Raw genomic sequence first — 23,006 nt, 5'->3', positions numbered from 1 at the left:
ACATGCTCATGAAATTTCCCCGTCAGGCTGGGAATCCTCGGTAAAGAAAAAATCAGTATCAGTTTCGTTTCTGATCTGTCTTTCTTAGTAGTAACCAATCACTGATCTCTGGGTCATACTGCACCCAGCCAATGACTGCCCCCTCCCTAAGCCCTGCCTACGGCAGCCATCCTCACATTTTTACCGCACGCTCAAGTGTTGGGAGTCCTCGTGTTTAGCTCTCAAGTTTTTTTACTGCGTTTTCACGCTTTTTCAGGAGATTTTCTCATTTTTTAGGTTTAATCGAGCATCAAGCTCCACCGTTTCTACTTCCGATAACGGGGACCCGTTTCGGAATTCTTCTACGCCCCTCAAGGGAGAAGTTTTCGTCGAGTTTACACTTCTTGGAGGATTCCGGAAGATCTGCGGCCTACCTCAACGGACATGGCTCAGGACAAAGGAAGCTCGACACCCGGATCCAAGCTGTTCAGGAACTGCCCTGGATGCGGATTATATAACGTTTTCAAGGACGAGCATTCACGATGTCTCTACTGCCTCCATGGGGACAAGACGCACGTGGAGAAGGACTGCGTGTTCTGCAAGAACCTTTCGGAACGGACCAAACAAGATCGTTGTTCCCGTCCTCGCCTCCTGGCTGGAGAAGGGCACAGCAAGTGAGAAGGCGAAGAAGAAGGTTGAGTGGGCTTCTAAGTCCTTTGAGGGCGCCCCAGCGACGGGGGCCCAACAGAAGGCCAAGCACCGCAAGTCCGTGGGCTCCGGGAGCGCCGATAGGTCGGGCTCTTCAGTTGCCAAGCAGGGCGCTACTTCCCCGGCACGTTCGACCACGAGCCAACGCTCTGGTTCGGGGAAGAAGTCGTCCGAGAACCCGGGTAGGCCGCTGGAGCGGACCCGGTCGATCTCGAAGGGGGAGCGAGGCGTTGACCCTCCCCTCAAGGCGAAGGCCCAGGACGCACCTAAGGTGGCGAGGGCCTTGATCCACCTAGCTAAGGCCTCTACCGGAGTGGTCTCTGCGACCCTGGCGGAGCCGGCTGAGACTACGCCAATGGAAACGGCCTCTGGGCCCAGAGTATCCCTGCTGCTGCAGAGGGAATCCTCTTTCCAGCCCACCGCTAAGACCCCCGTGAATCCCCCGGCTGAAAAAGAGGGGGGGTGGTGGCCGCTACAGACTCGGAATCAGCCTCTGAGGAGGAACTGGTGGAGACGGAGAGGGGCCTCAACGAAAGGTCCGTAGGCCTCAACGAGAGGTTCATAAACCTCAACGAGAGGTTCGAGAAGGTTCGATCCCAGGGGACGGTCCCTGCTGACGTGATCAAAGATAGCGACAAGGAGGACGAACCGGGCCCAGTGGAACGGCCTTCCCGTCCGTCGCAGCCATTGCCCGAGCCCCAGGATAGCTCGGCGGCCAATTTGTTGGCAATCCAATCCTTATGTACCGAGATAAGGACGAGATTACCACGGACCCCGACGGAGGATCCAGAACCAGGCCCATCAGGAAACCCTCCGAACAAGCAGAGAAGAGTCCACCCCTCTCCGCCCTTCGTGCCCGCGAGGCCGGTGGACCCCTCATCCCCCTCGCCGGGCACGACAGATACGGCGACGGGGACGGACGACGACGGTGGCAATGACACAGCAGACATCCCGTCGCCACCCCCCGCGGGCATCCCCAGCCGACAAGGTTGGCTCTTTCCACGCTATGATAACCAGGGTATCCGAGCTCTTCCAGCTCTGCCCTGACGAACAGAAAAAGGAGGGGTTTCCGTACCAACGACGAGAGGCTAAGAGGAAGACGGTCCTCGCGGTGTCTTTACTCGACGACATCTGGGACGAGGGGCTTGCCGTCCTCAAGAACCCTGCCAGGACACCTGCCAAGAGGGACAGGTATGAGAAGAAGTACCGAGTCCCTGATGCCGCCCCCTTGTGCCTCAGGGCCCAGCCCACGCCGGATTCGGTCATCTCGGCAGCGGCTACGAAGAAGGCAGCGGGCACAGCGTCTTCAACTTCCACTTCCCCGCCGGACAGCGAGGGCAAGAAGTTGGATTCTATGGGACGGGTCATCTCGTCGGCGACGACGATTAAGGCGGCCAATGCCTTAGCGATCGTGGCCCGCTACGACAGGGAGCTCTGGTTCAAGATAGCTCCCCTGCTAGATTTCCTGCCTGATGAAAAAAGGGCAGAGGCCCTAGAAATTCTGCAGGAGGGCGAGGTGGCGTCGGATCACGCCATTACGGTGGCAATGGACATTGCCGATACCGGATTTCGCCAACTGGGAAATGGAGTTTGCTTCCGACGACGAGGATGGCTCAAGGCAACAGACTTTCGCCAGGACGTCCAGACTAGAGTGTTGGACATGCCGTTCGACGGCAACAACCTCTTTGGTAAGGCGGTGGATGAGTCTCTACAGGCCATCAAGACCGACTCGGAGACGGCCCGGGCCCTTGGAGTGCTTCAGCAGCGACGGCCCTTTCGGAGCGCTGGAGGCAGACAGGGTGCCTCCAAAGGATCCAACGGTGGCTCCTCCTCCTACCGCCAGGCGGCCCGCTCCTCTTCCCAGGAGGCCTACAGAGGTCGTGGCAAGCAAGGGGGTTCCCGCCGTCGCCAAGGCGGCAAGGCCGCGTCCAAGCAAGACTGACCCAGCCGGGTGGTCGGGCCCCCACCGAAGCACCCCAGTGGGAGGCCGATTGACGAAGTTCGTCAGGGTGTGGGAGTCCATCTCCACCAATCGTTGGGTGTTGGACACCCTGGCCAACGGGCACCCACTAGAATTCCTAAAGAAGTGCCCTCGCATTCCTCCCGTGGCCAGGAAGGAGAATCACGTCCCTCAACTGCTGTTGGAGGTAAAGGCGATGCTCAAGAAAGGTGCCATCGAGCTCGTCTCCAGGAGGCTGCGGGGCTCCGGAGTGTACTTCCTCGTCAGGAAGAAGACAGGCGGTTGGCGCCCCATCCTAGACCTGCGTCGGTTAAACAAATGCATCAAGGCGCAGAAATTCAGGATGGTCACCCTCCAGCACGTACTGGGACAGCTGGAGGAAGGCGAGTTCCTATCGTCGCTGGACCTGGAGGATGCCTACTTCCACATCCCCATTCTAGAAAGGCACAGGAAATTCCTCAGGTTCGAGGTTCAAGGACGCCACTACCAATTCAGAGCCCTACCGTTCGGATTAGTCGGCACCCAGGGTTTTCACCAAGTGCCTGGCACCAGTGGCGGCGCGGCTGCGCCTGCAGGGGATCCACGTCTACCCCTACCTGGACGACTAGCTAATCCGGGCAAGGTCAAGGGAACTCACCGTCGATCATACGGGGAGGACCGTCCGGTTGCTCAACGAGCTGGGGTTCTCCATTAACTACCCCAAATCCCACCTGGTTCCGTCACAAGTAGCACTGTTTTTGGGAGCGAAGCTCGATACAGTGGAGCAATTGGCCTCCCCTTCAGAGGAGAGAACCAAAACCATCCTGGGCAAGGTACGGCCATTGTTAGCCACGGACGTGGCCAGGGTGAGGTCCATCAAGTCCCTTCTCGGGATGATGTCCTCATGCATCTACCTTGTACCCCTTTGCAGACTTTGGATGTGTCCGCTACAGGAGTTCCTCGACGCCCGCTGGGTTCAGGCGGGGGGCTGCTTCGAGGACAGGATCCCCCTCGACGAGGAGTTCCGTCGGGCGATCCTATGGTGGGGCACCCGGGCTCACCTCACGACAGGCACCAACTTTCAAACCCGGGCGTTTCAGGAGACGGTGACTACGGACGCCTCTCTGGAGGGCCCACACCGGACATCTCCACGCAAGAGGCCTTTGGCTCCCGGAGGAGAGGTCTCTTCACATCAACATCTTGGAGCTCCGTGCAGTGTTCTGGGCGCTCAAGTCGTTCCTCCCGTCCCTCAAGGACAAGGTGGTGAGGATCTTCACCGACAACACCACCACGATTTTCTACATACGGAAGCAGGGAGGCACCAGACCCCCAGCCATATCCAAGGAGGCCCAGGATCTGTGGCACTGGGCCGTCGCCCAGGGGATGTTTCTGGTTCCCTTCCACCTGGCAGGAATAAAAAAAAAAAAACACCATCGCCGACTCACTCAGCAGGGAGCTGCGCTCGTGCCACGAGTGGGAACTGCGCCAGGATCAAGTGGATCGACTCTTCCAACGATGGGGCAAACCCCAGATCAACCTGTTTGCGACGGCGACGAACTCCAAGTGCCAGAGGTTCGCCAGCAGGTTCCCACAGCCGAGGAGCATGGGCGATGCTTTCTCGTTCCCTTGGGACTGCCTGTTTCTATACGCGTTCCCTCCGTTGCCGTTGCTGCTCCGCCTCATCAGCCAGCTCAAGATGTCCAGGTGCAGGATGATCCTCGTCGCATCGGGGTGGCCGAGGCAGAGCTGGTTCCCGGACCTTCTGCACTTGTCAACGTCCCCACCAGTCAGGCTGCCGGCGGACGCGGATCTTCTCTCCAGAGAAGGAGGCGCCATTCTACACCACGACCCACAGTCGCTGAACTTACAGGCCTGACTCCTGCAGTTTGGGGGGTACGATATCCCGGCTGATTGCAAAGGCCAGGGCGTCATCAACTCTCAAGTGTTAGTCTTAAATGGAAGAGGTTCTCTGTCTGGTGTCGAGCACCGAAGATTAACCCTCTGCGGATTTCGGCCCCTCAAGTGCTGCCGTACTTACTGTCGCTGGCCAAAGCTGGACTGGCTTACGCCTCCATAAAAATACATCTGGCTGCCATCTCCCGATATACCAGGACTACGGGGCGGGCGTCCTTGTGGTCTCATCGCCTGGTAAAGGAATTTATGAAGGGACTATACCGTTCATTCCCGCCGGTGAAGGCTCCTGCCCCGGCGTGGGAACTTAATGCGGTGCTGACCAGGCTCATGGGAGCCCCATTCGAGCCGATGCACTCTGCGCCCTTGAAGTTCCTGTCATGGAAGACAGCGTTCCTCGTGGCCATCACCTCTGCACGAGTGGGAGAGATTCAGGCCCTATCTTGCAAGCCGCCATACGACTTCATGACACAAGGGTAGTGCTTAGGATGCACCCCTCCTTCATGCCCAAGGTGCCGTCGGACTTCCACCTCAACGAGCCCTTGGTGTTACCAGTTTTCTTCCCGTCGCCTTCGACGTCGGCCGAGAGGACTTTGCACTCGCTGGATGTAGCCAGAGCGCTGAAGTTCTACGCGGACCGCACAAAGAGTTTTCGGAAGACGTCGCAGCTATTCGTGAACTTTGGGTCTGTGAATCAAGGGAAGGCTCTCTCGAAGACTTCCATTTCCAGATGGCTCTCCGGCTGCATCATGCATTGTCACCGGTTGGCAAACCGACCACTGCCCGGCAGTCCGAGAGCCCATTCCACCAGAGCGATCGCTGCTACCACGGCGTTCCTGTCTGGTGTACCCCTGCTGGACATCTGCAGGGCTGCTACGTGGAGGTCGATGCACACCTTCACAAGATACTACTGCGTCGATTGGGACTCCAGGGAGGAGTCCAGGGTCGGCCAAGCAGTGCTGCGCAACCTGTTCGCTTAAGGTGAGCCTGGTGAGGAGGTAAGAGATACTTAATGTTGAGTTGTTGTATTGCTTAATGTTGAGCCTGTTGCCACCTCCCGTGGTTGTGCATGTGTATAATGCTATGTATTCTTTTATTCATTAGCATGTGAATCCATGCCAGACCCCATGCTGGAGAAGGAACAAGTTACTTACCTGTAACTGTTGTTCTCCTGCATGGGTCTGGCATGGATTCACATGCGAACCCTCCCACCTACCCCTCTGCGACTCTTCACTTGGTCATACTGCCACTTGGCGTGCTACCAAATCTGAGGATGGCTGCCGAAGGCGGGGCTTAGGGAGAGGGCAGTCATTGGCTGGGGGCAGTATGACCCAGAGATCAGTGATTGGTTACTACTAAGAAAGACAGATCAGAAACGAAACTGATACTGATTTTTTTTTCTTTACCGAGGATTCCCAGCCTGACGGGGAATATTCATGAGCATGTGAATCCATGCCAGACCAATGCTGGAGAACAACAGTTACAGGTAAGTAACTTGTTCCTTTTGTTTGTTATTTTGAACACATGTCCTCGGGAGGCAAGAGACTTTTTGTAGAAAAGAGACTTAACCACTGAATTGCTGAAAATGGAACTGTCGCCTCGTACTGGAAAAGCTTGAGAGTGTGCTGTGCTGGTGAGTCCTGCTTTGTCCCGTGCGCAAAAGGCGTGGAAGGGAGACCCCCGGCTAGCTCATCCTGATTTATCATTTGTGAGCACTTCTTTCTTTCTTGTGAATCTTATCCCACACTCTTTTTGTATTTAGTTGTACGGATTGGCAATAGGTATTTCTTAGTATAGGCCTTTTAATTTTACCAGACACCACTAGGACTGCCTTATTATTATTTGATGGTTGTAGCTTGCTCCCATTTTAGATTTAGTTTAGGCGTTTTTCCAACCTACCTATACAGTTTAATAGACACCCTTGAACTGTTATCACTTGTCTGTCTTTTTTCTGTTGCCACCATGAGTTCCTTACAGTACAGAAGATTGTTTTTTTAAATATGGCACACTAAAGCATGTTTGACATGGACTACAAAGAACATTTGCAGACACTTCTCTAAACGGGAGCAATGCCCACTGTGTCCAGGAGTGCATGCAAGTCCTTCGTAGCTCGTTAAGAGTTCAGATGTGTTTTTGCAGCAGCTTGCAGTTGCTGCTACTAGTGGTGTTGCGTATAGAGTCTACATGCTGCACTGTTTAAAAAAAAGCTGACAAACACCAGCGAAGGTGGCGAGTGTCCCTGGCAAGCATTTATTTTGCCTGCCTCTAGCAGTATATTCAGGTTTGATTTAGTGCTAATGACATGTTATGGAAATGGCGCAGCATTTTCATATGGATATGTGCACATTTGCTGACCAGTCTTATAATTAAACTGAGCAACAAATGTGCCCATATCCATAGGGTAATTCGTGGGTACACAGGCTGCACCAATCGGTGGGAGTGGGGGTGAAAAAACAATGCTGTTAGTGCAACAGGGACTGGGGATGTAAGAGGGGAGCGAGCAGGATTAAAGAGGGTTTAGGAGGACCTCATCTGCAGCTGTGCCTTGATGGGTATTTCCTCTGTCTGTGGGGACGTAGGGGGGGGGCGTGTTATCCTCTTTTTGTTGCCTGTTGCTCCATAGGAGGCTACAGCAGTAAATCAGCAAATAGCTTTTTGCATGCACGTCCAGTTGCTGTGTCACTCTGTGGATGGCTATCCTCTCTTAGAACAGAGAGATGGCTAATCACAGAAAGTCGACTTTGGCTTCGAGTGAATGTTCCAGAAAATATTAAGATAAAGCTGAATTCCGGCAGAAATTCGGCTGAATCACTGAAAGCCGAAATTTGATATATCTTTACTAGTTTGATCACCTGTAACCCCCTTTCTTGCACCAGAACACATCCCTTTTACAAACATTGTGGTTATTTATGGCATTTTGTCCCCGTTTCATTAGAGTACTGAATCTTACTATCTTTGTATATTTTGATTTTGCCCATGGAATGGATTATTGTAGTAGATTCTATTTAGTTACTTTTTCCATACAGTGTGTTTAAGTATATTTATTTCTTCATAAAACGGTGATTGGAGATGGCTTTCATTTGTACGGTTGCACTTTGCTGTTTGCCTAGTTACTATTTCACATTTGCATCCCTCTTGAGAGTATAGCCTTCCCTAGACACCTTGTACAGTGTGTAGGGGGTGTAGGGGTTATCTGTGCTTCTGCCCTGTATATGGCAGAGTAGAAACACGGAGCACCCCAGCCAAGATTCTCTAAGCAGTAGCAATGGATGAGCAATCAAGGCTTAAGCTCTCAGGAGGTGATGCAGGCTGGCAGTGTAGTCCACAAGCCCCCACAAAGCAATGTCCACACACTGTTAGTGAAAACAGTTATTTATATAAATAAGGCTTTGATTATTTACATATACAATAACACACTTTGTATTCAGGCAATTCTAAAATGGTAAATATATACGGTCTCTATGTGGTACCACAATTACTTCGATTCCATTAAAATGCATCAACTGTAGACCGTTTTAAAATGGCATACAAATCAATTAAAGTGAACCAGCAGTAGACTAGAGGAGGAAAACAAACTGGTTAAGCAATTGGCAGAATCGTACTTTAGCTACTAAGTCACTATTCTGTGTGAGGATCCCCCCACCTGGGCAACCTATAAATAAGATAATAAACAAGCCCAGTCCATTTATTTGCTTTTCTGAGTCTTATCTCCTTCTAAAATTGTTCTACCACCCCAATGTCCTGGTTTAGCAGAGTTCGGTGACGGGTCATTGACAGATTCTTCTTGAGTGAACTCCCTTTAAGGCAGGAGCCACGGATCGTTGCTATTCCACGAAGAAAAAAAGAGTGAACACTGTTGTAGAGGCAGCAGCTTCGGTCCTTGCGGTGCTCGTCGACAATCTGTCGTGGATGTGCTGCGAATATGAGGCGTGCATTGCCCTCGACAACGATAGTTTGTTGCCGCAAAGAGTCGATGAAGAGCGTAGGCTCAGCAAGGGCGTCTGATTCGTAGGCATGTGGCATCGGTGATCGGGACTCGACCATGGCTGGCTTTCGGATCTTCGTTGTCTTTGAGGACTTCGGGTGGCGGGAAACCCACCAGCGGATTCTCCACGGTTTGTCAGCGACCTTGACTTTCTCCGGCGGGACAAAGCGGTCGACGGCGATGAGCAAGGGAGTCCTTGATTCAAAGTGTCTTAGGCAATGGAGTGTTGCGGCTCTGGTCTTTGATGTTCGATGGTGATGGACTTCAATCTCCAGGTACTTTGCTTCAGATTGGTGAAGGTTAGCTAGTGCGCAATGTTCCCTTGTAGCTTGGGAAGAGGTCTCCTAGCCAGGCCCTCTCTTGGATCAGTTCTTGAAGACACAACAGCTTTCGGATTGCGGCGAAGGGAAGCAACAGCAAAGCCTACTTCTAGCTGGCCTTCAGGGTAAGCATCAAGTTTCGACTTCAGCTTCTGAACGATTTCCATCAGTGAGAGGTCCCCAGATATGCTGTTTGGTCACTCATTCACCCTGCTGGGTCACACTCGGGCAACCAATCATTCAGAAGGGCATTCAGGTAGGCAGGCAGCTAATCAGACTCGCAGTGCATTCAGACCATTCACTTCCCTCCAGACACTCACAAGGAATGTGTATTGGGACAAGTACCCAGCCATTTAGCACTCCACACTGCATTCATACCAGTTTCCGGCAGGGCTGTCTCAGTCATTGTGTCACACACTAGAAACCAGATACCCATAACATGAAGTGCATATTCGTCACACACTCCATTCACCCAGGTCCCACCCCAAGGGCGTTACCCACAACATAGTCATTGGGAAGGCTCCAGTCAGTCTGGCCTGGACTTCCCACAATACCATATACGGAACTTCCACCCAACAGCCAGTCATGGGAAGGGACCGAGTTAGGGCTTCCCGGGACTTCGGGAAAACAAGGTAACGGGCAATAGAAAGCAAGTCTTCTATCAGGAATCAACTGGTTCCAATGGCAGGGCCTGGGCATCCCAAAATAGAGGATACTCAGTGCACCTGTCAGTCAGCATGGAGCTGCCACCAGCCCATACCCTGCTCTGTTGGCCACACAGAGGTGCCCAAAAACATACACTAGTAGTACAGGATTGTACCCCCACCCATGGGCGCCATTAGGGTATCTCAAGGGTCTATTCACTAAACCAAAAATAGGAAGAGCTGCACTGTCAGGAGTCCAGCGTGGACTGTGCAGAAAATACCACTGAAGACACATGATAAAAGGGCTATAGGACAAGGACATGGAGGCCCTGTCCCTCCAATGCATTTCCAGCTTCACACCTACATTCCCAGAAATGGCGATGGAGGTAGATCTCTTAACTGTGCCTGTTTCCCCTTTCATTGAGATCACTCTTGTTTTGAAGCGCTTGGTCCGAGCAGTCCGTTTAGCCTCTAGCCATCCTTGTACTCCTGCAGGACAGAACTCCTTTTGTCACAACGTCTGCCTTGTTCACAGCGCTTTAAAAGGAGTCCTGTGTCAGTTGCCCACTAATCGATGTTACTGCAGATCTGCCACTTCTGGCCTTTTATTTTAGTCTTTGTTGCTTGAATATGTGTAGATTCCCATCTTTTCAGCAGGTTTTCTGTCTGCTCCCCATGCAATGCTCGTTTGAACCCTATTGTTGGTGCATCACCTAGTGTAGGTATAGTAAAGCTTGTTTATGCATATCAAGGCATGCATTCATTGTTTGAGGGAGCTGCCACATCAAGCTTGATAACTCCTGTAACTAAGCTGTAAACTTCCTTGTCTCTTGCGCCCTGCTACCTCAGGGTCCGGTGCGCACAATAAATAAATAAAAAAACAAACTGTGTGCATCATGTGTTTGTACCCACTCCTCGAACCCCTTTCAAGTATATCCCAAAGCTACTTTATAGTAGTCTTACTGTACTTTGTGCAAGGGAAGGTGCACATTTAAAGAAATTACCTTGACTACTAGTATATGGAGGGCCACATTTTTTTTTCAGCGCTCACAAATGTTTCAGTCAAGTTCAGCATACTGTCCCTTCTGTTATCAGATGTGTGCTATCAGGGCCCTATTAGATAATACAGGACGTGATGCTAAGGTGACTTTTTTTACATTATATTTTACTAATTTGCAGTGTATTTGTAGCTCCACATCGTGCCACCTACCTGCTGTCCACCAAGGCAGTTTGGTATGAGGCCTTTCATTGTTACTGCTCTTTACAGTGCTCTAGAAGGCATAAAAAAGTCATGCAGAATTTCTCATTTGTTCCGCAGATGATAATCTAAAGATTTGCGTTGGCAGTTTGCCTATGTTGCACAATTACAATGACCGCCAATGGTGTGTACCAAGCCCATTGTTACTGGCCCCATCTTCCAAAAAAGCATTTGTTTCCTACAGAAAAGATGTCCAATGTGGCATTCATACGCTGTTCCAGGGGCTGGAACGGGGGAATAACAGCCCGGCAGACCAAGTTATCGGCCCGAGCGAAGCAAGTAATGTATTGCTTTGATTTGGACCCACTGACATTGGGAGGCAAGTTGAGCCTTTTTGCTTTAATTCCCTTGCTCTGCTTCCCTTTTGGAGGATCTACAGCCATCTGGGTAACAGTGCAGGGGATCCTGTCCCATTTGTGAAATTCCTTTGTAATGTAGCACACATCCCCTTACTGTGAAGTACTGCAGGGGCACTTTGTATTCCTTTTTCTTCTGTTTTGTAACATGTTACTTATGAGGTGTCCGAGGCTGTGGACTGTGGCAGTGGATATTGTTCTGCTGTTTTCTTTTTTTTTTTTTTTTTTTTTTTTTACAGCATGCACTGGCCATCTCTCCAAGCATGGAAGGACTTAGTGTAGGGCCTTATTTCTTTATAAGGTTGCATATTGTGTTCTAACTCCTTTCATTTTTACTATTGGTTTTACATTTACCTTGTCTTTCTCTTCTCTTGCGTTTCTATACTAAAGTGTTCTTATTTTGTTCTTACTGTGTTTAAAACTAAAGTGCTGGTGCTCAGCCAAGCATCTCAAAGTTGAATGTAAGTATATTGGTAGTGCATGTTTTGTGATATAAAGTATAAAGATCTGTAATTGTTGACTGAAAGTGCTCTATGTGCTTTACTGAATCATTCACCACTCTCACAAGTCTAAGCCTTACTGCTCAGCCACACCACCTTGATACAGTTCAGCTACACAGTGTCTTTCCCTGTTTACCAGAATAGGGTGAACTCTCAGAATCTGTCCACAGGGCTGATTCTGAATATCCATCTTAACAAAGGGTTTTTAGTGATCTTGGGAGCGGGGATCGATGTATCTCTTACAGTTCTCATCCAATGTGTTTTTAAAATGACCACCATGCCCAAACAAACGTCTACGCCAGTGACGGCTACTGTCCTGGAGAGTATTATTGGAAAACTTAATTAATTGATTAAATGTAGCCATGTATAGGTTTGTGGGGTAGGGGGCACATGTTTCATCCATCACTTGTCCCCTTCATTTATTGGTATATTGTCCCTTTAAAGATAAAGTAGTTCTGAGTCATGTATATAGCTAATATTTCAAATATAAATGGATGGGAGGATAGCTCCGTGGCAATTTGTCTTGGAAGCAAGACTGGGCAGAGCGAATCCCTGGTCCCGCACTTAGACTGATCTCCGGTATTAAGCGTGTGATAAATTTATTAATTCAACTCTGTGTGTACATCTGTCCAAAAGTAATGACTTTGTATAGCATCAGATGCCACTTGAGTGCTTCGTGTGGGGGAATGTTGGTGTATAATGAAGTAATGTGACATAGTGCATCAGAAGTTAATCCCTCTACCATGCGAGTCTCATCGCGAGTGTCAGCACTGAATGAGGGGTTGTGTAGAGCAAAAGGTTGTAGCAAGAGGTTGTAGGAATCTGTCTGCATATTGTCCAATGGGTTCAAGTACTGATCCATTAGCAGATACTATGGGCCGGCCAGGTGGATCCAAAACATTCTTATGTATTATGGGTAAAGCATATATAGCTGGAATATGAGGGCATTCAATATTTTGTTTATTGCATTTTGTGCGATAATACAAAAACATACAAAACGTAACCATATAACTTTGTATACAAGAGGCAGAGTAGTACAATCTGATATGATCTGGTTATAAGCAGACGTGGAGACATAGTTGTTGTGAGAAATAGATGCAAACAAGTCAGCAAATGGCCATTTACGTATTAGTCTTTCTCAAGCAGCCTCACAAGGTGACGTTATCGTTCGTGGCCTTGGCAGAATTGTGCAACAAAGCTCGTTGTCCATTCTGGATTTGAGTTATAATGTCTGTTCCCATTCCCATTTAGATTCTATCTACTTTGCACGGACAGCCTCTAGCTTGCTAGACTCAGCATTCCATTAGGATGATGGCATCCACATCTGACATCCATTGGTCATATTTCGGGGTAACTTCTGCGCCCCACAATTGCGCAATGTTCCTTTTGGCAATTCCTGTTGCTGACGAGAGAAGCTTTTCAAAGCGAGACATGTCTACTGCATCTTCAATACCCAAGAGGAGGAGTTTAGGGTCTGTTGGGATCGGACGGCACATTACTTTGGTGAGTCTTTCGCTACACTTACGCCAGAAGTGTTGTATACGTGTACATTGCCAGAGGATATGATAGAAGGTCCCTTCTTCCTGTTTGCAGCGTAGGCATTTGGGGTCGGTCGTTTTGCCCCAATTATACAAAGCCACTCGGGGATAATATATCCTATGAAGAATCTTCAATTGAACGAGTCTGATTCTTGCAGAGATGGCAGAGTCTCTAGGATACATCGGAGTCGAGATCCAGTCTTCAGGTAATATTGGGCCCACATCGCATTCCCATTTCATCTTCAGGTTCAGCAGCTCTTTTGTGGCAAATGAGGAGATAGCATTGTACATAATAGCCGTGACCTTGTTATTCACACTGTCTGACTATATTCCTTTCCATAGGTGTACATTCCGGCATGTCCGACATTTGGGCCCTATTTATGGTGAGGGCATGTTGTAATTGTCCATAGTGGAAGGGTTCAGTTTCCGGGAGACCATATAATGCCATGAGCTCGGGGAACTGTATCAACTGATCATTCACGAATACCTGCTGGATGGTCAGTATGCCGGCTGTTACCCAGTTTGGCCATTTCTGGAGATTGCTGAGGCTCGGGAGGTGAGCATTGTTCCAGATGGGTTGGACTGGGGTAATTTTGTTGTCCCATTCTAAGTGTTGTGCACTTCCTTCCACACCAGGGCTGTATGTGCCACTATCGTGCGTTCAGGAGGGCGAGTCTGCTTACAGTAGAGGCTTTCAATCGGGGATATGCCGTGTCGTCCAGCTAGTTCAGCTTTTATATGGGGAATGGAAGGGGTCTCTGTGCAATATATCATTGGTGTTGCCCAGTAGTAGATCTGGATGTTTGGAAGTCCTATTCCCCCCCCTCCCAGACTGAGCGTTGGAGAGTTTTGAGGGCAAATTCTCGGGTGTTTCCCACCCCAAAGGAGTTTACGCGTTGTTCCATCTATTCTACGGAACTCTTCGGTGGGGACATGGAGAGGGGCGTTTTGAAGGATGTATAAGAACCGGGGTAAGGCCAGCATCTTAAATAGCGCCGCCCTGCCTAGCAATGTCCGTGGTAGTGCTTGCCAGTGGGCTGCATCTTGCTCGGATCTCTTAACTAGTGGATGCAAGTTTTGTTTTACATAGCTATCCAGCCCATTGGTGATTAGAATGCCCAGGTAGCGGAATTGAGTGGTTTCTACTTGATATGGGAAGCCCAATGCTGGTATGCAGTCTACCCCTTTTACCGGGAACAGCACAGATTTGGACCAGTTTACTCTGAGTCCACTGAAGATTCCATAGTTAGTTAGTAGTTGCGTGACCACGGGGCAGGAGGTCGCTGGGTCTCCCAGATATACTAAGAGGTCATCGGCATAGAGGGATATCCTATCTTCCCAGTTCGGCCCCCATCTGAAGCCAGTCCACGTGGTGGTGTCCCGCAGAAGGGCTGCCAGTGGTTCCATTATCAGTGCAAACACCATGGCCAAGAGCGGGCAACCTTGTCTGGTTCCATTCCCTAATCGGATATTACGTGAGGGTCACCCATTTACTCTGACCTCCGCCGTTGGATTGTTGTGGAGGAGTTGTACCCATTTTATGAACGGCTCCCCAAATTGCATCTTGCGCATTATTGCCCATAAGGCCTCGCAGTAAACTGAATTGAATGCTTTTTCGAAATATATGGCCAACAATGCGAGTGATTGTTGCAAAGCAGGTGCTCTCTCCAGCGCCAGGTGCAGCCTGCGAATGTTTATTCTCGTGGACCTTTGAGGCATGAAGCCGCATTGGTCAGGGTGGATCAGTGACGTAATGACCAATTGTAGCCTGTTGGCTAGTATTTTGGCTAGTATTTTGGCTTCACTGTTGATTAGGGATATGGGTCGGTAGGAGGTGCATTCCTCCGGGGGTTTGCCCTTTTTGGGGATCACTGCAATGGTGGCTTTACGGAGGTCTGGTGGGAGTTCACCCTTGGCTAGGGAGTGTTCAAACATGTTAAGCAAGTGCATGGGTATATCTAGATGGTTCAGCTTTTTCCAGATGTCAAGTGGGAACCCATTGGGACCTGGGGTCTTGCCTGTTTGGAGTTGGGCAATGGCTGTTGATATTTCGTCAGGCGTAATTTTGTTGTCTAGAGTGGCAGCTTGTTCTGTGGTAAGTGTTGGGAGGTCAATGTCATTCAGTATGGTGCTGACTGCAGCGTTGATGGGGGGAGGGGTTGTAAAGGTCCTCGTAGAATTCTGCAAAACGCTGTGCAATCTCCGCATCAGAGTAGACAAGATCTGCATTCGAGGTTCTGATGCACTTCGACTTCTGTTGTCCTTCGTTGCGCTTTTCTAGCCACGCAAGCATTTTGCCTGCTTTTTCTCCCGTTTCGTACAGCCGTGCTTTCATAGCAATGTGTGCCTTTTTGGCGCAGTCTAAGGCTAAATTGTGGAGCTTCTGCTGTGCCATTGTAAGGGCTCTGTTCGTCTCCGGGGTGTCTCTGGCAATGTGATCTAATTCCTTGGACGTGACTTCGCTTTCGGCTTCGGTGATTCTCTTGCGTTGTACCTTCTTTTTTGCCGAGGTCCATGAGATGATTTCACCACGTAGGACTGTTTTGCACGCTTTCCATAGTGTATTGGGATCGGCAACCGAGCCGGCATTCAACTCAAAATAGTTGGAAGTAGCTGCCTCCATCTTTTACTGAAGGTCCGGGAACCCCAAGTAGTAGGTGTTCAGCCTCCACAAGGGGGGCGGTCGTGGTCTTGCCGTTTCCAGTTCGAGTAACAGTAGGAAGTGGTCGGAGATCTCCCCCCCCCCCCCCCCCCCTGTGGGAGGAAGAACGCGCTGGATACTTTATGAATATTTTGGCATGGTAAGAAGAAATAGTCTATTCTGGACATCGAGGCGTGGACCCCACAATGAAAAGAGTACTGTTGAACCTCAGCGTGCAGGTCTCTCCACGCGTCACACAGGCCCAGTGCTGATGCGAAGGAAGCCATTTGGTGGTGGTGGCGGGGTTCCTGGCTCAAGTGCGTGCGATCGAGGATATTGTTCATGAGCTCATTGAAGTCCCCTCCTAACACCCATGTGTCTGCGGGGTTTGCTGCCAGGATGGGGGTAACTTCAGTTAGCAGGTCATTAAGGAGAAGTGGTGGGGAGTATACTGCCATGAGTGCCAGGGTTTGGCTCCATAGCGTTGCTTGGATGTGTACATAGCGTCCTCCTCTATCTTGTAGCATGTGCGTGATCACCAGCGGAAGTCTTTTATGGATCAGTATGAGCACCCCTCTCGCACCCATGGAGAAACCAGCGTGCACTGCTGTGCGGTAGTTTGATCTTTGGAAGAATTTGCACACATTACCTGCAAGGTGTGTTTCGGACAGAAAGAATATATCCAGGGAGTGTCTGTTTAGGTGCTGCAGTACCAGTCTTCTTTTGATTCTGGATCCCAGCCCATTCACGTTCCATGACAGGAGTTTGAGCTTTCTCTAATAGTCTCAGGTGCCATTGGCTGTTTGGGATGTAGATTTGCGCGTGTGTTTCCTTGATTGTATATGCAGCAGTTGTACCGCGTTTGATCTGTATGGCGTACTCATTGTGCCCTTGCATGCTAAACATTGAAAACAGAAAAAGACGTCATCCTCAACTCCCCCCCACACCATACTCCACCCCCAACTGAAGCATCTGTCGACCCAATATAAACATTCAACCAATTAAATCTTTAACTTTTGATTCGTTGCCTTGATCGGTGGGGGGGGGCGGGCGGCTATTTGGTCGGCCGCCAGCCTAGATATGCCTTATGTTTCGGTTTCCATTATGGAGCGTGAGCTCCGTTGCATTACTTGTGCAATGTTTCAGGCATCTTCACTGGCTGTTGTAGCTCCTTATGGGTTTTCTTGGTGCTGATTCTCATTTTGTTGTTGCTGTTGCAAATCCATGTCGGGTGGGTACTCAGGATGTGGTCTATTGCGTTCTCTTCTCCCCCTTTGCCCCCTCCCGGGCCCCAGTCTCCGTCTATGTGCCTCTCGGCCCAACTCCACGCTTCCTTGGGATCTGTAAAATGCACGATGTCCCCTTATGGTAAATCTTGAGCTGGGCCGGAAAGATGAGTCCGTATTTGACACCCAGTGAGTGGAGTCGCCTCTTGAGCGGATCGAATGACTGGAGTGCCTTTTGCACCTCCTTGGTAAAGTCAGGGAAGAAGGCGATTTTTGATCCATTATACGTGATGGTTCCTTTCGATCTCGCCAGCTGCAGCAGCGTATCCCTATCTCTATAGTTTAGAAATCTTGCGATAACTGTGTGCGGCGGTGCTCCCAGGGTGACCCTGCCAGTTGGAATGCGATGGGCCTGTTCGATGGAGAGAAAATTCCAGAAGGATTGCGTGTCATGTGTCCACAAGCCATTCCTCGAGGAATAGCTCCATACAATCCCCTTCCGCCTTCCCGGGAAGGCCAAGTATGCGAACATTGTTTCACCTGGATCTGCCTTCGCTATCGTCCACTCTAGCCTCCAGGAGCTTGATGCGTGCCATCATGCCGGACACGTTGCGGTTTATCCCTCGTAGGCTGTCTTCGGTTTCCTAAATTCGTGCCTCCGCCTCCCCACTGCGTGAGGTCAGTTTTTGCAGGTCATGTCACGTCCGCACCGATACTGTCCATCTTTTTTTCCATTGAAGTTCTGGAGCTGGCAATGGCACTCATTATATCTCTGTGGGAGATATCCCCTTCCAGGCAGTCTGACTCAGATATTTGCGACCTCTCCGGGGAGCGAGTCACTGGCGTGATAGTATATTGTTCAATTCTGCTCTGCGTAAAGGTCTTCCTGGGTTTATCCTTCCCCATTGCTGGGTATCTAGTCTGGCACCGGCCGGGGTTTGTCCCGGGTGGGGCGAGAGGGGACAGCGGCGGGGCAAGAGGTTGGCAGTGCTGCTGGGCCAGGAGTGTTGTCGCAGAGTCCAGGCCTCGCGTGGGTGGAACACCCAGGGAACTGCGCCACTTGTGATGTTGGCCCAAGGGCACTTCGTGATCAGTGCAGCCACCTGTCGCTGGGCACCCCCCCCCCCCCCCGGGCCCGCTGTGTCGTGGTTCCTTTCACTGGGTGGGGTAGGGTCGGGGCAAGGATGTTAGTCCACGCTCCGGGGACAGGCCCGTGGGTTCTTCCAGACCCGGGCCCCTGCTCGCTTCGTAGATCCAAGGGGAACACCAGGGCCTCAGCAGGGCCGCTCCAACGAGCAAAGAGGGGGTCGCGGGATCGACAGTGTCTTGAAACTCGAGCTCCCGCCCGTTGCCGCCCCCCTCTCCTTACCGCACAATTGTTCTCCGGAACAGCAGGTGTCAGCGACTGCAGGGCGTTGCAGGCGGTGTATCGGGTAGCGACCCGATGAGCAGGCCTCGACGCATCCCAGCGTGTGAAGGACGCCGCCAGGGTTGGGTAGGCGGTGCACAAACGTGTCCCCTCTGTCGCAGAAGTCAGATCAGCACCGTATCACCCCTCGCCTCGCAGAGCAGCCCGGGCACAGTTGGTCGTGCAGTGTCGCCTCAGAGAGCGCTGGTACCACAACACATGCGCCGGTTCGCACAGGGGGCCCGTCCCTCGTGTTCACAGGCACCAGGAGGATCGATGTCTCACTACCACAGGCGGTCCCCAGACTCATGGGCAGGCTTGTTCACACCTCACTGTAGCTCGCCCTCCACTGCCGCGTCTCGATCCCTCTGTCCACTGCTTACATCGGTCTCATGGCGGCCATCTTGGGAGCGGCGCGGGGACTGCGACCACAACTACAATTCTACAGGATCTTACAGCACCTCTGCTCCAGTTTTCGTCGGAGGTTGGTGCAGCATATAGTCACACAGCTGTAGAAGGAATTTTAAGCCATCTGGGGTGGATAGATGCACAGGATGGATGCAGGATTCGGCTGGCGGCACAGGAGCAATGGAGGTTTACGTCTCCATCGTTCGGTAGTTAGCCATGACCCCCATGGTTATCACTAGGGCATTCAATATTGAGAAATGAATGTTCTTTGCTGCTTAAAAAAACATATTTTATTCCAATTTCAGTAACTTGTCAGATTGTGTCTTGAATCGATTGGGTAAGGTCTTGATCAAAAATAGAATGTTAATTGCTCTGTCAAAGGAATTAAAGCATGTGATCATATTTGTGAATACTCAGAACCACTACCTTGCTTTTGTCCGCCAGCTTAATGATTATAGACTCATTTTTCGATGTTGCCAGCGCCGATCTTTCAACCTTAGTGTTTGTACTGGACTGACTCCTTAATCTTGTTCATACCGTTTAGAACATTGTTCTCAAATATGAGTTACTCAGGTGCGGTGTCATTATCTATGGGCCAGAATGTGGATGCTGGTTTGAGCTACGTAATCAAAGTTTCAGGTTCACTGATATGCTCTGTGAACAAGGATTTCAATCTTCTTTTTCTAAAGAGGAGGCGTAGTTCGAATTCAGTTTGGGTTATGGAGTTACACTTTGTAGGTATGAAAGAGTGGCCATCATTGAGGATGGCCATGGTGTCTGCATCTGTTTCTGTTTGTAAGGTTTCCTAGCTGACCGAACCACCTGGGTCTTTTCACAGGGGGCTTCAGCCCACCCCATTCCCATCCTCTGTGGCGTCCCACAAGGCTTGTGCGTCTCGCCGACCTTATACAATATCTTCACAAAGCTATTCTTCGACCCCCTGGATAACCTGGGTGTCACATAGACAAACTATGCTGACGATACCCAGGTTCTCATCTCTCCCTCTTATGAAGAGGACTCCGCACGGATTAACAACCTCTACCTGGAGATCCAAGCTTGGATGGCAGAACATGGCTTATGCCTTAATGATGAGAAAACTGAGCTCCTTCTCGTCGGCTCCCAACCTTGGCTAAAAAAACTGGACCCCTGCTACGCCTCTATCAACATAGTTGGTAACCTAATCACAGTGGCCATAGAAATTAAAACCCTACTGGTTTATTTGGACTCCACTCTCTCGCTCAAAAAACAAGTAAACGCCACAGCCTCCTCCACGGTTTACACAAATAAGATCATTTATGCCTGCAAAGCCTTCCTCTCACCTACTAGTTGCATTACTCTAGCCAGAGCTCTAGTGCTCTCAAAAATGGACTACTGCGGACTACTGCAATACTCTCTTCCTTGGCACCACAGAGCGCAATCTGAACAAATTACAAGTGCTTCAGAATAATGCCCTCTGAGCGGCCTTGAGTATCCTGCGTCACTCGCACATCTCCAGCTTTAGATAAGATGCCCACCGGCTCCCTGTACGAGACAGAATCACCCTAAGATCTCTCGTCATCGTCCACAAATGCCTCTGACGCCCCCAAGTACCTGGTAGACAAGTTCAACAAACGCATATCAGCCGGACCAACCAGAACGCTGTATTCTCATTGCTTATCCATCCCAAAATTCTATCTAAAAAAAAAAAAAAAAAAAAAAAAAAAAAGCAGGCAGCTCCAACTTCCCAGTCCTAGCTGCCAAGCTTTGGAACTCTATACCCATGGACCTTGGAGCTGAACCATCCTTCTGGACTTAAAGAGCAATAACAAAGTCCTGGCTTGCCAACAAGATCTCTCCAACTGTCTGACACACTAACCAATGTATCTTTTTTTTCTCCTATGTCTGCCACTCGACCACATTGTAACCCGGTCATTGCACTTACTGTTATCTTTTTCTTGTATGTCCATAATCTGATGTAACTTGCTCTAAGTCTCTGGCGTCCAGTTACCTCAGCGTTTGGCGTGCGGTATAAATAAACTAAACTAAAATAGTAGACCTCTCCTGTATACTATCAGATTGCAGCACCAATCAAATTACTTCCCCATCTACTTCCTCATGAGCAACAAATGATATTCTATTTTAGCCCACACTTGCTCAACCTGGCAGCATAGCTCCTGGGTTCTGTTTGGCCATTTGGACTTCCCTCCAAGGATCATGGACATCTTGAAGACATTAAAGCCAAATAAAAGATCATGCTAATTCAATAAGGGGTAAAGGTATGTCCTGTGGTTCACACTAATAAATCACTCCGCAGATGTAATTATATATGCTGTACCTGTTGGATTTTGTGATATGATACAACCCACCTACTCATGGTACTGCATGCATATACCACAACACAAGATGACATGCATTCTGATTCTGATGGCTAAAGCATCCATGGGGGCTGGGGATGGGGCACGCAGATGCTCTAGAAGAATTAAAGTTCTCATTACAACATGTCACTGTAGTAGTTGCTTTCCTCCGAAGCATTCACTTCTCTAAGAGTGGGCCACAGGCCTCTTTAGTAGACATGCCATTCCTTATGAACGTAACAAGCTGGTGTTTAGAACACATCCAATATTAAAAAGTTCAGTGTTAAGCCAACTGGCAGTGTTTTTCAAACAACCATAACTAAATGTAGGAAAAAGAAACCTGTTGGATCTGTGCAGTGCAGTCATGTTTCATATTGATGGAGCTCTCTCTGGAAAACGAGCCAATTATTTGTTGCTTTCTGTATCATTCAAAAAGGCAATCCTGTTAGTAAAACAGACATTGCTAACAGATTCGTTTTCTCTTTTACAGGAATGTTAACCAGCAATATATTGTACCAGGGCCTGTTGCTTTCCTGTAAATGCGCCCCTTGTATACATTTGCATGGTGGCAGCTTGCAGGTCTGTGAACTTCACCAAGTGTTACTTCATAAAACCGAAACGGGGGCAGTTTTTCCAAGTGGAGAAAGCATTTTTAAGGAACTAACTTTTCCAATTGCATTTCACATGACCACTTCTGGGGGGCGAGAAAGGACAATGCTCGCGTATCTATGCACAGCTTGTCAATCTAGAACAGATTCCAGGCTACAGGTGGAAAGTTTCATTACATGTGGCCAAGCCACATTCCTGACCATGAAGGACATGCGCGAGAAAGCTTTAATTTATGAAGATTTAAATGCATAGGTGTGTGTGTTATACGTTTATATATGCGGAGTGCCTTTACATGAATAAAGCTACATATCACTTTTTACAATAACCTATGTAGAATCAGGAGTTAACCGTAAGGAGCATTTTGGGTAGCAGCTTCACGTCATACAATTGAATGCCCATGTCCTCATTGAAAATGCAATACTTTGGTGGTCTCTGCGCTGCACGAGACTCTAAAACAGATCAGTCTTCGGAATTATTATTACTGATTAGTACGGTTTTACATTGTTTTTATTTTAAAACTAAAAATATTTACCAATGCCTGCAACAGGATTACCAAATTAGCCTCTTTAGTTACTTTACTGGTTTGTTGTAGTCATAGTCTGAGATAATTGCAAATAAAACAATTGTCATGATTTTTTTTAAAATATTTTTTTCTTGCAGGGAATGCACTCATCAAGTGCGGTGAAACGCAAAAAAGAATTGGAACAGCCGACCGAGAGCTAATTCAAACTGCTGCCACAAACTTCCTCACACCGTTGAGGAATTTTATTGAAGGGGATTATAAAACCATATCTGTAAGTGGATAAACTCAGTCCTGCTTTTACTGGAAAATATGATTCTTGTTTTCACCTGGGGAGGTTGCATGATTTGCCTATTTCCCCATACTTGGATGGCTTCCCTGGAAAGAATTTATTTATATGGGTGCGTGGGCACCACTTGTTAAGTATAGTGAGTCTTCTTCTTGAAACTGTTTTGTGTGTGGGGTGCAGCCCACTATCAAGTGCCACCGTGCCGAGCACTAAACGTATATGCGGGATGAGGAGACCAAGGCTTAGTAGCCATCGGTTTTGGCTGCACACCCTAATGCCCATGAGGGGTTACTCCGTTTCCAGAATGTTTGTAGTTCATTCATTAACATAATGGTTATAAGGTAAAAAAGATTAGATCAGCCAATGTTGCTCCAAATAGTTCATATTTAATCCTATAGAATGAACCAGGGAATGTTTCTTAAATTGGTAGCTAA

General features: G+C 49.3%; 1 protein-coding gene across 6 annotated transcripts in view; it reads left to right on the top strand.

The window, feature by feature from the left end:
• SH3GLB1 (SH3 domain containing GRB2 like, endophilin B1) overlaps window positions 1-23,006 on the top strand; it is a 479,029-nt gene that overhangs the window by 140,362 nt on the left and 315,661 nt on the right. For all 6 annotated transcript variants that reach the window (XM_069641731.1, XM_069641728.1, XM_069641732.1 and 3 more), the window contains one exon: window positions 22,424-22,557. In XM_069641731.1, coding sequence (XP_069497832.1) covers window positions 22,424-22,557 — 134 coding nt within the window. The remainder of the gene's footprint in view (window positions 1-22,423; window positions 22,558-23,006) is intronic.

The sequence above is a fragment of the Ambystoma mexicanum genome, chromosome 1q (genome assembly GCF_040938575.1).
Source record: "Ambystoma mexicanum isolate Mex_15411 chromosome 1q, UKY_AmexF1_1, whole genome shotgun sequence".
Taxonomy (NCBI): Eukaryota; Metazoa; Chordata; class Amphibia; order Caudata; family Ambystomatidae; genus Ambystoma; species Ambystoma mexicanum.
Note: the sequence above shows the minus strand (reverse complement) of the source record. Positions and strands in the feature narration are given on the sequence as shown.